This window comes from Dipteris shenzhenensis, chromosome 2 (genome assembly GCF_047967505.1).
Source record: "Dipteris shenzhenensis isolate YYH24624 ecotype China chromosome 2, Dip_SZ_1.0, whole genome shotgun sequence".
NCBI classification, from domain to species: domain Eukaryota; kingdom Viridiplantae; phylum Streptophyta; class Polypodiopsida; order Gleicheniales; family Dipteridaceae; genus Dipteris; species Dipteris shenzhenensis.
Window position 1 is genome coordinate 60,677,096 of NC_141597.1, and position 16,728 is coordinate 60,693,823.

Consider the following 16,728-nt stretch of genomic DNA (forward strand, 5'->3'; position numbering starts at 1 on the left):
AGGTACACCATACTAGTAACCACCAAAACATGAAAGGCAAAGCATCATAAAAAACAAGCTGCCACAGCCCGGAAATAAAGCCTGAAATGCATGACAATTCACAAATCACAACCGATGAGGCTCAAGCCTCAAGCTGCATCTTCATCCTCATCCTCATCCTCATCATCATCTGCATCAATGCCCGCACCCTCCTCCTCATCACTATCATCCTCATCTGCCTCGCCATGGGACTCCAAAAGACTAGAGCTGCTTGAAACTGCAGCAACATCCATCCTTCCTGTGGCTGTAAGTGTAACAATAGGAGCTACAATCTCTTCTCCCTTCGTAAAGCGAGAAGCCTCTCATCATCCTTCTCCTTGTTGATCATTTCCAGGGTCACTTCTATCTTCTCAAATCCCCTTTCCTTGATTTTGGAGATGAGATGCAAATTAGTATGGATGTATACTAATTTCTCGGTATTCTTTGGAAGCAGCCTATTCCTTCTTTTAGTACGGATAAGAGAGAATGTGCTCCAATTCCTCTCACAAGGAGAAGCACATGTGCCTTGCGAGAGCACTCGAATAGCTAACTACTGCAAATTTGGTGTGTGAGTCCCAAATGTTTCCTACCATTTCACCCCTTTGTGCATTCTCTTTTCATCCTTTGCAATTGCACGATCAAATGTGCCTGATATGGAAATATCCAACTCATCACATAAGGTGCCCTAGTTGTCAACATCATACTTCGTATACCGCTCTATGACATCCATCCACCCATCATGCACCTCCTTGTCACCATCTGGATTATTCTCTCTCCAAATAGGATGGAGAACAAAAGCTGCCGCATGCAACGGAGAGTGCATCATATCCCACCTATCAACACACAAGGCTCTAACATCAGCTACTTTGAGGAGTCAATCCCATCAATATTTGCTATCTTCTCGACCATCCAATCAGTGAGCTCATATACAAGTCCCATGGTAGCCCCTTCCCTATCAGCCAAGTGAAGGATCTTCAAAATAGGTGCACAAAGCCTCACAATGACTCTTGCATCCTGCCACAATGAAGCACCCAATATAATAGAAGACACATATTGTGCTTTCACAGTACATGACACCTTCTTCCTGCGATACTCATCACTGACAACCATGTTTAGGGTTTATGGATAATCAAACATGTTTTCCTCAATAGCCATATGACTTGAAGCTCCCACGCCATGATTGATTTTATTTCAGCAAAAAAGTAAAGGCAATGCCTTACCCATGTTTTTGCGAGACGGTTTAATTGAAAAAAACAATCACACTCATGATGGCCAATGAAATAAACTAATGACACTAGAAGCAAACAAACACATCATCTTATACACAACACGTGACTTTAAGATTATCGCATGATGAAACATGATTGATTGCTCGAACTAAATCAAATAGATCATTACATTGTCCTCATAGAGGGTATGTGCATCTAATATAGAAAATATGAGGCTACTCTTCCTCCACTAATTCTCCAGCCCACACACAGTTAGATGCATTGTCCATGCACACCTGTACCACATTTTCAGCCCCAACATCAAGAATGGCATCTTTCGATATCCCAAAGATGTACTCCCCTGACTTATACTGCCCACTTGTGTCCACTTACTTCAAGAAGGCTAAGCCAAATATGCATGAGACCATGATATTGATTATAGGCCGGCGCCGAGTGTCAGACCAGCCATCACAAGTTATGCTGCAGCCATATTCTTCCCACTTATCTCGGAACTAGAGCATCTCTTGATCTATACATACTGCTTCATTAGTTAGCTCCTTTGTGCGCAAAACATTGTAGGATGGAGGCTTGAAGGTATGGCGAGGAGCGCTTTGGATTGTGGCGAGGCTTCAGGGCACGCAGAGGGACTTCACGTGGGGCATGGCTGCTTGGTTGTCAGAGGGTGGTCATGCCTTTCCCATTGACGTGGTCTCTCCAGCATACAGGATACAGGGTCTGTGCATTCACAGCATTGAGTTTCATGAGGCAACCCCTCCCACTAGTCATCAACCTCTTCCTTCGTCGAAGGACAGCGTGTGGGAGACAGTAGCCAGCATTACGACATGGAACATCTGGGTTGCTCGTTGCAGCTGGGTTATGGGCCAGCACCATGTTCCAGGTTGGTCACTAGTGATTCTTTGTTATAAAAGCCCAAAATAAGAAAAACAACATGATGAATAGTCGATCAGTAATATTACAGGGAAATAAATATATGACCTGGTTAGTTTTTTGTTTTCTTAGTCTAAATTGGAAAATACTCATAGAATGCATGCCATCTATTGTAAGCCCTCCCTCCAAAGCCCATCCCCCCTCAATCTACCACACCTTAGTGTCATTGGAGTAACTACGTTGTGTGAGATTTTCCTTTCCCAGGTTGGCCAATGGCACGAACCACCTCCAAAAAATAAGGGCTCCTCACCTTCCAATAAGGAATATACTCATCAAAGAAAAAACGACTATAATGAAGGGGAAAAAGGGGCCAAGTTAGAGGTCCTTTAGGTGGAAAATGTGGAGAGACTATATAAGTCTCCATCCACCCCCTACTATGTACCTTTTGATGTGACATTTAATCCAATCTACTACCTTCCTTTCCTCCTACGTGCTGTCTACTCTCTCTCCCAATCTCTCTCTCTCTCTCTCTCTCTCTCTCTCTCTTCTGCTCCTCTATCCCCCTTTCTCCAAATCTGTCCCTACCCCTTTTCTACATTGGTATCAAAGCACCTTCCTAGGGCCCTGTTCGGAACTAGCTTCGACATCAAGCTGTCAACACCAAATCCTACCCAACATACTGAGACCATTGACACTCGCCTACAGCCTACGTGCACTCTAGAGCGTCAGCATTAAGCCAGGCTGCAACTCAAATCTGTCAACGCCAAATTCTACCGAACGATGCACGTGAGCATAGGCAGAACGTGAGCGATTGCTAGTTGCAACGAATCCCAGCTCCATACCAAGCCCATCCAATCTAAAAGGGAGAAGTCCAATCTTCAATAGGTGTTCAAGCACGTACGGACCATCGTCAGACTCTGCTGGCTTTTCAATTGGCATAGGCTGGTCTAAATTCCGAGGACTGAAGGCTGCTGGCTTGTCACTTGGCACCAAATCCCGCATCACTCAGACCCGTGCGACGTGCGCCATCAACGAGACTATGGAGCCAAACCCGTGTGCTAGAGCATGTGTGCATCCTGTCTAATGGTCACGACCCCGCCCTATTCCACACCCTCACCGCCCCGCCCACACCCGTGCGCCGCCCTACTCGACGCCGTCGCCACTTCCCATTTTCTTTTCTGCAAACCTTAGCCTGCAAGGTTTGCTAACTAGGGTAGACTAACAGAGGGTTACTTGGTTGGTTAGGTTAGTTTAGGGTTGGTTAGGTCTAACTTGTTAGTGGGTTGGGTTAGTTTGGTTAGGTTTAGTTAGGTTGGTCGGGTTAGGACAATTAGGTTAACCTAATTAGGGTTCCATTATAGGGTTAGGTTGGGTTAGACTAAGTTGGCGTCCTAACTGTCTTACCAGTCTTAGGTTAGGAGGTTAGGAGTCCTAGGTGACTTAGGGACCCTTCCCCCACACACTCAAAAAAAAAAAAAGGGGGTAAAAAGTTCACTTTTCAGCTTCTTTTTAGCGGCCTTTCACACCCCGTTTGGAGCCACTTTGGCTCCGTTTCGAAGCTTCTTCGACGACTTTCCTTCCTAGCCTCTCCATCGACTTTTTCGTGTTTCCACACACTATCTCAGGTGCTCATTACAGCAAGGATTTGCTATCCATTTCTCTTTGTCTACATTCGAGCTTATCTCTCCAGGGCCAGTTACCATGCCACCGAAGCGTGATATATTGCATGACACTGATAAGGCTGCTCAGTATGAGCAAGTGCCTGCCACAGTGGTTGCATCCACTGGTGGTACAGAGGTTCCTTCCACTCAACCTCTCTCTCCTGCATCCCACGAAGCGTAGGCAACGCAGACGCAGTTTCTGGATGCCCTTTCCTCTATGCTCCAAGGTGCTTTCCGCTAGATAGGACAGGACTTCAGCCAGCAGCTTACCACAACCATGGCTATGCGCTCTTGTCCAGATGGGACAGCAGATTGGTCAGCAAATCACGTCTGCCATCGCTATGCACGATAAGGGTAAGTAGCCCGCACCCCAGCAAGGGAACCATTCAGATAGTCAGGATGTTTTGTCTGCTCCACGTAGGGGTTTTATGGCAGATACAAGCATCAATCTTCTGGACCAATGCTTGTATCCCAGCATGGGGATTATCTAGACTTAGATGATGCATTTTCTGTGCCACAGAGCACCTTCTTGCAGGATGTCAAGCCATCTTTTGGCTCTCAACTTTTTGCATCTATGCAAGCTGAGCCGTATCTTTTGGGCCGACCCATTGGTGTGCATCTGGCTAGTGTTCCTTTCACCGCACCACCGAGTATGCCTGGAGCTGGCTTGGGTTTATATGGCAGCCCACATCCCTGGGAGAGAGGTCAGTCCTCTTCTCATCCCTTTGGTATGCCATCATTTCGGAGAGATGCATTTGGCAGAGAGACCCAGCCCGGGGTTCATGCACCTATCGCTCTGCCAGCGAGCACATATAGCCAGACGCAGCCAGGGCATCAGATGGCAGCAGCTTCTACGCAACAGAGGGTTGGTGGTGGGCAGCAAGCCACTTTTGATCTTTGCATTCATATAAGGCCCTACCTGAGGCCATCAAACTTGAGATGCCCTTCTCAAATTATGTGAACCTCAAGCGTGATAATGCCCGCACTTCTGGAGGTTACACACACAACAATTATGCAGCCAAGGATATCAAAGACAAATTCACAGTGCATAAGTTTAAAGGGGACACTCACACTCCCAATGAGTTGGAGGAGTGGCTCACGAAGCTGGAAGACTATTTTCGCTTCTACCCCAAGTCTCAAGAGGAGCGCATCATTTTTGCATGTATGCGTATGCACGGTTATACACATGGTGGCGATACATGAGGGATTTGCCTCAAAGACCAACCACTTGGAGGGGTTTCAAAGGATTGATGGTCACTACATTTGTATCCCCACTTGTCTTGGATCAATACTTGGCTGAATTTTATGCCTGGTCATAGACAGGTATGGTCCAAGAGTACTTGCAGCGCTTTTGGAGGCTTTCCCTGTTTGTGCAGGACGTATCTGGAAAGGGAAAGCTGCTGCGTTTCATCCATGGGTTAAGTCCTTCTCTTGCTGTAGATGTGAAGGCACATAACCCTCAAACAATTGAGCGTGCAGCCCAATTGGCAGAGGTATTTGAGCCCAAATATGCCAGCAAATATAAGATGACAACGGGCAGCACATATGAGAATGCAAATGAGGCTGAGAAGAAGCCTAAAGTGACTCATTGGAATGAAAGAAAATCAGCAGCACCACCATTTCCAAGGTTTCCCACAGTTACAGGCAGCAAGATGCCATATGCTAAGCCATATAGGTCATTTGATGCTAAGCCAAGTGTTGGGAATTTAAACAACACACCAGGGCTATTATGGACAGCAGAAAGAGAGCAAACTTACGCTTTAAGTGTGGTGAGAAGTGGACTCTTGAGCATCGAGAAGTTTGCAAAATGCATAACAGTGGTACTGCAAAACTCAGCATGATTATTGAGATATCCGATGATGAGGATTTGATGGATGCTTCTGAGACTTTGGATGCCACTCATGATGATTCAGAGGGTGCACAGATCGTGGAAGAAGCTCCAAATGTTGGAGCCACGAAGGGGGCTAATTTCCCTTTTGACCCCGGTGGTGCTAATGAACATAATATGCATGGTATACATTCTGATGACACTCAGCCCATATGTAACATGCAAGGCCGTTGGCCTCAGGTCTTTCATGTGGAGCATCAGGTTGCTATGCCTTTTCTTGTGCGAGAGGATGCAAATGGCAATGCTCCTGTGGACGAAGAGGAGATCTATTGGGATGCACAGCAAGCCATTTATGCTATCTTTTCTCATGCCTTGATGGATGCCAAAAGTGCTGAAACTATCAGATTGAAAGGACAAATTAATGGCAGGACTGTTCACATGCTTGTGGACAGCGGTAGCACTCATAGTTTCATCAATTCTAAGACCTTACAGAAGGTGGGACTGATTGCTACTGAGATTGATCATGGGCTGAGAGTAGAGGTGGCAAATGGACAGCACTTGGTTAGTAAATTTTGTTGCCAAGACGCAAGGATCAAGCTCTCTGAGGATTATGAATTTGCTGGGGATCTCTTGGCACTGGATATGGGCCCAATAGATGCTGTCCTGGGCTGCGATTGGCTGAAATCTTTGGGTTAAATCAGCATGGATTTAAATGCCCTATCACTCAGCTTTGTCCACAAGGGTAGAACTGTAACATTGCATGGCATTGCCACTCCTAAATTGCAGGTCATTTCAGCAAGGCAGTTAGCCAGAGATCTCAAGAAGGAACATGCCCTCTACGCATTGAATGTGTTAGTATCTCAAGGGGTTAGCATTCCCCGTGTTGAGGATTGTGATATGCAGCAGTTGCTATCAGGGTTTGCTGATGTATTTGCTGATATGCCATCCCAATTGCCTCCCAAGAGGGATGTGGATCATGCCAATGTTCTAGAGCCTGGCAGTATGCCCATAAACAAAGCCCCATACTGTCTGGTGCAGGAATTGCTTGAGAAGAACTTCATCTCTCATAGCACTTCTCCTTTTGCCTCTCCGGTGCTTTTGGTGAAGAAGAAGGATGGATCATACCGCATGTGCATTGAATATAGGGATCTAAAAAAGGCCACTATCAAGAATAGGTTTCCAATTCCCCGGATAGATGACCTATTGGATGAACTCAAGGGTGCTCAGTTTTTCACGAAGATAAATTTGAGGTCTGGTTACCATCAAATCAGGGTGAAAGAAGGAGATGAGCACAAGACAGCCTTCCGCACAGAACGAGACTTGTATGAATTTAAGGTGATGCCTTTTGGATTGACTAATGCACCGGCCACCTTCCAGGCATTGATGAACAAGTCTCAAGATATTACGGCCACTTTTTTTCAGATGCGTGTTGGTTTTCTTTGATGATATCCTCATTTACAGCAAGGATAGACAAGAGCACATTAAGCATGTGTGCTGGAAATTTCGAGGATGCATCAGCTTTATGCAAAAGCCAGCAAATGCACTTTTAAGGCAAAGGAGGTTGAGTACCTGGGGCATATTGTGAGTAGAAGTGGCATTCGGGTGGATCCTGCAAAGGTGAAATGCATCAAAGATTGGCCACAGCCACAAAATGCCACCCAATTGAGAGGATTTTTAGGTCTTGCTTCCTTCTATAGGCGCTTTATTCGCAAATTTGCCAAGAGGGCAGGTCCTCTTACTGACCTCTTGAAGAAGGATGATTTTGGGAGGTCAAGGGAAGCACAACGCAGCTTTGAAGACTTGAAATTTGCTCTCACTCATGCGCCTGTCTTGGTATGCCCTGATTTTTCGCGTCCTTTCATTGTGAAGGCAGATGCCAGTGGCAAAGGATTGGGGGCTGTTCTGAGGCAAGAACACGGGGTAATAGCCTTTGAAAGCGAAGTTTGATGCCAAAGAACTCAATTTACATGTTTATGATCAAGAGATGCTGGCTATCTTGCATGCTTTCAAGAAATGGCACCACTATCTGTATGGAAGTAAAATTAAGGTGAAAACAGATCATAGGACACTCAGATTCTTCCCACATAAGCAGAAGAGGTGGCCGACTGCAGTCCAATCCTATGATTTTGACATTGAGTACAAAAAAGGAAAGGAAAATGTGGTTGGAGATGCCTTGTCCAGGATGTGGGCTTGCAATTTGTCTACTATCTCCACCATATATCAGGAGTGGATTCATGGCATTCAGGAAGAGTATATGCAGAATTCTAAAGCAGCTCTCATATTTTCAGATTTGCAAAAGCCTTCTAGTCAGGGTCATCCGGATTTCAAATTGCATAATGGGATGTTGTGGTGCCAAGACAGAATTTATTTAGTGCCAGACTCATCGCCAGCTGGTTTTGCAAGAAATGCACTCCTCTCCCATGGCTGGACATTTAGGTATCACTAAAACATATGAAAGAATCAAGCAGAGCTTTACCTAGGAGGGCATGTGGAGAGATGTGGTTAAATACGTGGCTGAATGCTTGCCTTGCCAACAAAATAAAGTGGACAGCAATTTACCCGCAAGCCTCTTGCAACCATTATCCATTCAAGAGGGAAAATGGAAGCACATAGCGATGGATTTCATCACAGGATTTCCTTCTACAGAGAGGGGATGGGACAACATCTTTATTGTGGTGGATAGAATGACAAAATAGGCCCATTCCATACCCACTAAGACCCGGTATTCAGCATCACAAATTGCTTGGCAATTCATTGAACATGTCTTTAAGCATCATGGTTTCCCTCAGGAAATTGTCAGTGATGACAGAGATGCAAAGTTTATGGGTCACTTTTGGCAGGAGATATTTACAGCAATGGGTACTTTACTCACACCTAGAATTGCTTATCATCCTAAGACTGATGGATAGTCGGAAAGGGTGAACAAATGGGTGGAGTAATATTTGAGGCATTTTTGTCATGATACTCAAAAGTCTTGGGATAAATGGTTGTCACTTGCTGAATTTTGCTACAACAGTACAAAGCATCTCTTCATTGGCATGAGCCCATTTAAGGCAATGTACGGATGCAAGGTCGGGATGCCTTCTTCAATTGGTGATATGGCTGTGAAAAATCAGCAAGCACGGAATGACTTGGAAAGGATGGATGCCCTTTTGCAGTTGGCAAAAAGGAATGTGCAGGATGCCCAAGCCAAGCAGAAGAAATATGCGGATGAACGCAGGAGATATTTGTCTTTCAAAGAGGGAGATTATGTGCATTTGCATCTCCATAAGAACCGTTATGCCTCGCTGAAAGGTAATACCAACACAAAGCTTGCTCATAAGTATTACGGTCCTTACAGGATCATCCGAAAGGTTGGAGAGGTAGCATATCAGTTGGAGCTACCCAATACCTCCAAGATCCATGATGTTTTCCATGTGTCTTTGCTGAAACTACATGTTGGACAGCATGTCCATGTTTTTCCAGAGTTGCCACCTATGGATGAAGAGGGCCACATCCTCTATGTCCTACAGCACATCGTGGGTTTCAAAGACCATGTACTCCGGAACAAGGCCTACGTAGAGTATCTTATCAAGTAGTACTCCCTGAGGATGAAAATTCATGGCAGCCAGAAAGCATTGTCCAGGACCACCCCTATCTCCTACCGGATTGATAAGTAGTTGCTGGTGCTGCACTTTTGGACAGCCAAGCTGTGAAATTTTGAGGGCAAAATTCTATGGGGAGGGATGGCTATAATGAAGGGGAAAAAGGGGCCAAGTTAGAGGTCCTTTAGGTGGAAAATGTGGAGGGACTATATAAGTCTCCATCCACCCCCTGCTATGTACCTTATGATGTGACATCTAATCCTATCTACTACCTTCTCCTTCCTCCTACGTGCTGTCTACTCTCTCTCTCTCTCTCTCTCTCTCTCTCTCTCTTCCTCTCCCTCTACCCCTTTCCTCTCCCTCTTCCCCTCTCTCTCTCTCCCTTCTGCTCCTCTATCCCCCTTTCTCCAAATCTGTCCCTACCCCTTTTCTACAATGACGGAGAGCAATGTATGCATCCTTCCGTGCCTATGTCTCCCATGCCTTGGCCAAGGCTCCCTTTGACATCTTCTGTTTCTTTTGTTTTGGCTCATATGCACTGGCAGATGCATTTCCAATTGCGGTACACTCACCAAGGCATCCCCCAAATCAGCCTCATCTGCATCAAGTTGTTTTGCAGCCGTTTTCAGAGCTGCCTTTGCTTGGAGCGGTTCACTTCTCAACCCCCAAGCCCAAGAAAATGTGCCCTTTGCGGATCAGTCCTCCATCCCATGTATGAGGGTGGTATTTGCATTTACAAGTGTATTGGCCCTTCCCCAAAGGCTTTAACGCCTTTACAAATTCCCATTCTGGTCCTTTTTGTCTTCCCATTTGCAAGACAGACCTACAACTTGCAAGCTGCAAATTTGCAAAAGAGGGCAAATAAGGCAAAGGAGCAATCTGCAAAAGAGGACTTGAAGCCATAGCTGCTGCAAGATGGGAAAAGAGAGCAGCCATAGGCTGAGATAGCCATTACCTTGAAGGCTTGATGTTTGGAGCTCCGAGCAGGTAGAGAGCTCAGCATAGAGGCAGGCTACAGCTCTACGGTGACCACTCACGTTTGGAGGCTGGAGCAGGTAGAGGCTACACGCAGCACAAGGGCTAAGGACCGAGCTGAAGGGCTGATCTTGAGTCCTTAGCAGTAAGCGGAAGTTGGAAACTGCGTGTTGAAGAGGGCAAGGGCTGCTTATATAGGCCCTATGGAGAGCAAGGTCGACCGTACAATTGAAGGTAGGAGCAAGTCGGCTATACGGGCAAGTCGGGAAGCGTGACAATACGGCGTACAGAAATGAAAATGCATCAAAATTTTTTTTTTAAAGATTGGGATCCCGATTTTTTTGCCCCCCAAAAAAGACACGTATGGATGGCCATACAGAATACCATACGTATGTACGAACGTACGGTACGCGTACGAAAAAACCATCCGTACGCATACGGACCTATCTATGATCCTAGTCACTGTGGGCGTCCCCACCAAGCAAACATGTGCACATAACATAAAACAATTTCTCTGGTCGACTGAGGTCAACCCTCTTGATCATAATTAAGGGGCTTGACCATCACTCAAAGCGCCTTAATTATGGTCAAGTCTCTCCAACCGAGGTTTGCACATCTTGGTTTACTAAAGTTAACCCTCTTGGCATAAGCTAAGTCTCGTTGACCAAAGTTAACACTCTCTGACCGAGGTCAACACTTTGGTTCTTTGGTTAACCGTAGTAAACCATCTTGGCCTAAGCCAAGTCTTCCTAACCAGGGTTAGGCTTACTTAACCAGAGTTAAGTATCTTTGACAAAATAAATATCACTTTTTAAACATAATTAAATAAATGAAGAACTCATTAATTTTCGAAGCATATCTTCAATGATCTAATTGACCCTTTCAGTTCGACCATCTCTCTCTGGATTCTCTATTTTTTTATATTCAACGAAGTTTCTAACCTCATAAACACAGCCCTCCAAAAATGGCTGTTAAATTTGCTATCCCAGTCTCTAACAATACCAGCTGGTAGCCCATAATTATGCTCCACAAATAGCCTAGCTAATTCTAGAGTTTTAACATCTTCATTGACAGGAATAAGATGAGCCCTTAGTCAACCGATCAACAATTACCCCCACAGTTCTGGCCCCTGTGTCCTAGGTAATCCCACAATAAAATCCATAGAATCTGCTGGATCTCCAATGGGTGTAGGAGACCTCCTACCTTAAGGCGTTTAGCTTTATTGACCTGGCATTTTTGGCACTTCAATACATAATCTTGAACGTCCTTACCAGGCCAAAAGAATTGCATTTTCAGAAGCGCGTACATCTTCTGAATTCCCGAGTGTCCAGCACTCGGACTATCATGACATTCAAAAAGAATTTGGCGCCTAATGTCATTATTATCCGAGACACATACTCTACCCTTATAGAGCAGGTAGCCATCCTCGATAGTATATTTTTTCCACTTGAGTCCTTTTTCACCAACCTGTGGTGTGTCACCATTTCCATGTGACTCCTCAATGAAAGCCTCTCAATTAGTTGGATCCCTATTTCTAATTGATTTCCATATTTCAGAGAAGTTAGGATCAAACTCACATTTCTCCTTTAAGGACTCTGGGAAATCATTCTGAAATTGAGTAAAACCCAATTCATTAACAATTGACATTCGGCTAAGAGAGTCTGCTACCACATTAAACTTCCCCTTCCGATATGTCAATTGTATATCAAACTCTTGCATTAATTCAGCCCATCTAGCTTTTCTACCTTTAAGCTCTGGCTGATTGCAAATCCACTTAATGCTCTCTTATCAAAGATGATCTCGAATTTTGCACCATATAAATAGTGCCTCCACTTCTTTAAAGCATAGACTATAGCATATAGTTCCTTCTCATATGCAACGTAATTTCGTTAGGCACAATCTAACTTTTTGCTTTCAAAAGCCACTGGTCAACTTTTTGGTAAAAGTACTGCCCCAACAACAAAATCGCCGGCATCTGTCTCAACCACGAATGGTTTATTGGGATCCACTACCTTTAAGATAGGAGCTACTGCTACAGCTACTTTGAATTTTTCAAAACTTCTCTTTTGAGGTTCATCCCATATGAAGGTGCTTCCCTTCCCCTTAAGCTGGTCCGTAATTCCGCTTTCTTCTCTCTCGAAGTCCAATGCTCTTCTTTTGATTATGGCAAGGCTAAAGAGATTGGAAAAAGGGGGTGAAAGGGATCTTTGGACCTTGGGTGAAGAGGGGTAAAAAGAGAGGGGTGAGGTGGCTTTTTCCAAGGTTCAAAGACCTTTGATTGACGTGGCAATCTTATTCTACGATGGAGGTCCACGACCGATGAAACTAGTCGCGTGATGGTGCCGTGCTCTGCTTCATTGCTCTCTTCTATATTCCTACAGTTCCAACCGTGGCTGCATGGTTGAGATGAAGTAGCTTCGCTTTGATTCACAGCTCTTACGCATCCGCTTTCCAGGAACAAATACCAACGGCTTTCGACTTGGTCATGTCGCTGCCTTTACATAGAGGTATCTTTCTTGGCGGCCTACTACAGCGGATCCAGTGACGAGTCGCCCAACACTTCCTTGACCTTAGTATGATATATTCGGTGTCCTTGCAAGTCAACTGAGCTTTGCTGAATCGTCACGATTTGGCTCTCATTTCTCATCGATTCGCGAAGGCAGTAGCTCCTCCCGTCTGACTCTTGGCTGGCGCTCAGATTGTTACTGGAACCTTGACGAATCAATCAGGCAAGAGCCACAACTCTGACGCAGCACTCAACCACTGTAGTCGACAGCTTGTGTTGTCTATTCGGATCGCCAATTCTTCCATCGCTCTGATACCAATGATACGTTTCTAAGGGCTTCTCTTGTTCTCCACTTAGCCACGACTTCACAGAGTGCTCCCTTCCTCCGTGTTACATGACCTGCCTTGTTTCCACCTTCTCTCCTTTTTGGAGCCTCTCTCTAGAAGTCTCCCCTAAACCCAGTGCTTGCCACTTGGAGCCCACCTGAGTGCCACATGTCCATAAAGGACCTTAACCTTGCACTCCCCATTCTTGCCTAGGCCTGGAGAGTTCCTAGTCCCCGACCCTCTAGGCTTGCCTCAATCAAGCACTGTCAAGCCCTCTCGATCTCCCGCCTCACCATAACTGCTCCTCAGACTTCCATGCTTATGGCTGACGTAACAGATGGCTAGGGAGGAAAAAAACCATGACCTATTTGGGCTCCATTATGTGCTTTTGTAGCCAAAGAGCATGCCCAAAAGCTAATATGAACGCCTTTCACGTCTAAATATTGTCTTAGAGCTCACTAATCTGATTATAGCCATACCTAAGGGCTATCTTAGTTCAATACTTGGGTCTTCTTTGCCCATCAAAAGGGATCATCAATTGAGGAATATGAGATCTAATTTTCATAGAAATCTTATTTCATTCAATGTATCAAACATCTTTTTTCTTCCAAAGTAACACAGGTCCAGCAAAAGGTAATTGACTTTATCTTTTAAAAAATTCTCCTTAAGCTCCTAAAAATGCCTGCAGCCTGGTACCTTCTTTTTCACACTCTTCCAAGTACATTGATGATCCACTAGAGGCATGCTCTCAGATTTGTCAGCATTGCACATTGCGGAAGCATAAACATGAGAGACAGACAGACGGAGAGACAGAGAGAGAGAGACAGACAGAGAGACAGACAGAGAGACAGAGAGAGACAAGATAACTTCGCTTATAGCGTGGAATACAGAGCCAACCACAGGAGTGTGTGTGAGGAAGAAATGGGTCATGTGGCACTGTGTCTACAAAACTAAAATATAAGGGATGGAATATGAACTAGTCCCAAGCCCTACTAGATACATCATGAGGGGAGGGATAATCTAACTCTAATCCTGAGTTATATCAGAGAAAGCCAGTATGGTGGCATATAATGCCATAATTTGCGGTCATCAAGATATTGTATACCACGGAAAAGCTCTCAACAATGCCCACTCAATGGTGCATGCCAGTCAGCCAAATGTCAATATATAAGCCAAAAAAGCTATGAAAGTAATATGTACATGACTATGGTATAAAACTCTTTATTTAAAAACACAAAAGCATATGATGCATTTTCCTACAAATTCCAATTTGAAAGCCAGTGTCCCGTTCCATTGTTTCGCATGGCAACAAAATTACAGGGTATCTGCCAATCACATTGCCTAAACAGCATCTGTCGTGGCTGACAATCCCTAATTACTACAGAAGTGAAGGAGAGTCTCAAAAAAGCATTGCTTCTCGCAGCGTTGGCACATCCTCTTTTCAAGCATTACTGTAAGGATTTCAACCTCATCTTCTGTCCCTTGAAACAAACATCTAGATATCAACTTCTTCATGCTATTTGACTTTACTATATTTGCTAATACTTATGACCCCTGTCATTCCTTGCAGCGCAATCCATCTGTTCAAAGATGCGTCTTGTATGTAAGGATTGCTACTTGACTCAGCAGACTGTTCAAGGCATTACTGCTTATAAATATAGTGTAGTCCTGTTTCATGACGAGTGTATTGGAGGACTTTTAGTGAGCATCATACAGAAGTGAGAGCTCCCACTCTAAGCATCTATAGTAGACAGTCTAGGACTTCTGCATGCAGCCTTCCTGCAATGAGCCTGCATTCAGATAGAGTGCCATACGCCGAATTGTCCTGAAATAACTTCCTTAGCTCTTATCTGTTTTGGGGAAGCCAGAGCAACGTTGAGCTGCAAAAAGAACTCACTATGATCTTGTTAGAACAGACCTACGAATGTACCTGTATCTAAAAGCAGATCAAAAACAGCTTGGTGACCAGCTTCCATGGCATAGTCGCCAGCGCACTTTCCTGCAGCGTCCACAGCATTCCATGGTACTCCAGCGTCTAGGAGGCAACGAACTACATCTGCATGACCCTTCATTGCCGCATGCATGAGCGGACTACGACCAAGACTGTCAAAGCAGCAAGGATCTGAGCTGGATGCAAGCAGGTCGTGGACCTTGCAAAGGTCACCTTGAGCTGCAGCTGCACATATGGGCAGGGTTTGGTCGGCAGTATCGTTTCCATGGCAATGATCGGAAAATGGAGTCGTCGCCATGGTCTGAATATGAGACTCCAGTTGTGGTATTTATCGTCTCGAAGTTTTCAAACAGGTTTACGTTATGGAGGAGAATGACGGGCACTAAAGCTTTTCCCCGTTGCATGACATCATTGTTAGCAAAATGAGATAGGAATAAACAAGAAATGTCACATCAACCACAGGAGGGGGATGGAGTGTGTACACTTATTTCGCCTCTTTTTCGCCTAAGTAACGGTGTCACCTCATTAAAGCGAAATTGGTTGTTTTATTTTATGAAAATTAGAATTGCACGTGTTGCCCCTTCTTTGTAGTCTACGTGCCACCCACTTGTTCCTACCTATTTCGTCGCCTTTGTCCAATCAATATTGTTGCATGGCTTCCCGTCGTCGAGTCTGCATGGATGTGGGTCTATATCGTGTCGTCCTTCCTTACTATGGGGATCTGTCCTCTTTAGGTTGCATGTTGCAGTTTCCACCGACCTGTCTCCCTTTCAAACTAGTAATGCTCCTAATACATGAAGACTGTATCGACGAACTAGGGGCGAGGAAGGGTAGGGTGGACACTGCAGGGATGCTGGATCTAGCGGCGTAGTACGTGCAATATTTGCAAGCACAGTAAGTTATCGGAAGACATTCAGGATTGGTTCTAGCAACAAGGTGCATATCTGGTGACGATAAGGCAGGTGAGACTCCTCAGCTACGATCCGCCATCGTTCCCGCTAATGAGATAGACACACGCACAGAGATGCTCTGACCTCCAATGTGTCACCAAATTGTAATTAGTCTTCTTCGCCCTTCCCTGCCCCTTGAGGCATGCTAGGTTCTATTTTCACTAGCGGTCATTACCGTGGGGCCGGGATTCTTTTGGAAGGATTATTGAGGTACTCGCACTTCTTTATTTGATGGATTGGAAGAGGGTGTGAATTGGGCATCATCATCAACTTATAGTTTTTACATTGGATGCTTTGCAGGAGGAACCCCGTCTTCATTCTCAAAATGGGTTTTGTTCTGTATGTGGTGATAGATCCTTAATTAAACAAAGCTTAGCCTTTCCTCATATTCTGGGTTCATCGCACCTGAATTTGCCATGGTGCTTTGATACACGTATTGGCTCCTATTGCGTCTTTAAAGCCCAGGATTGTAGCAGGGATCTTAGACCGTCGGATGAGGGCGAAATTTTGGTTTTCTGAGTCTACATGTTTTCCTTCCTCCAGAGAATTCCAAACTGTTCTCAAAAAGGTTGGACTAGGAATGTGATGAACCCCGTTTTAGGAAAAAAAAAAATCGCTCACACGCATAGTAGGGGCTTTCTTAAACCACCTTCACCTATAAAAGACCATTTGCATGGATCGTGAGCGTGCGCGACCTTCATCCTTGCTTTTGTTGTCTTGTTCTGTATCCTACATTCTTGTACAACCAGCTAGTAGCAACCATGTGTGAAGTACACCAAGTTCCTTCCCCAATTGAATATGAAGGTGATGGCGACTCAATGGACATAAGTAGT

At 44.9% G+C, this 16,728-nt stretch overlaps 1 protein-coding gene across 3 annotated transcripts in view; it reads right to left on the reverse strand.

Moving 5' to 3' along the window:
• LOC147905085 (ankyrin repeat family protein) overlaps window positions 1–15,408 on the reverse strand; it is a 36,855-nt gene extending 21,447 nt beyond the window's left edge. For all 3 annotated transcript variants that reach the window (XM_087396745.1, XM_087396737.1, XM_087396731.1), the window contains exon 1: window positions 14,925–15,408. In XM_087396745.1, coding sequence (XP_087252871.1) covers window positions 14,925–15,243 — 319 coding nt within the window. In that variant the 5' untranslated portion in view covers window positions 15,244–15,408. The remainder of the gene's footprint in view (window positions 1–14,924) is intronic.
• Between the last annotated feature and the right edge of the window lie 1,320 nt (window positions 15,409–16,728).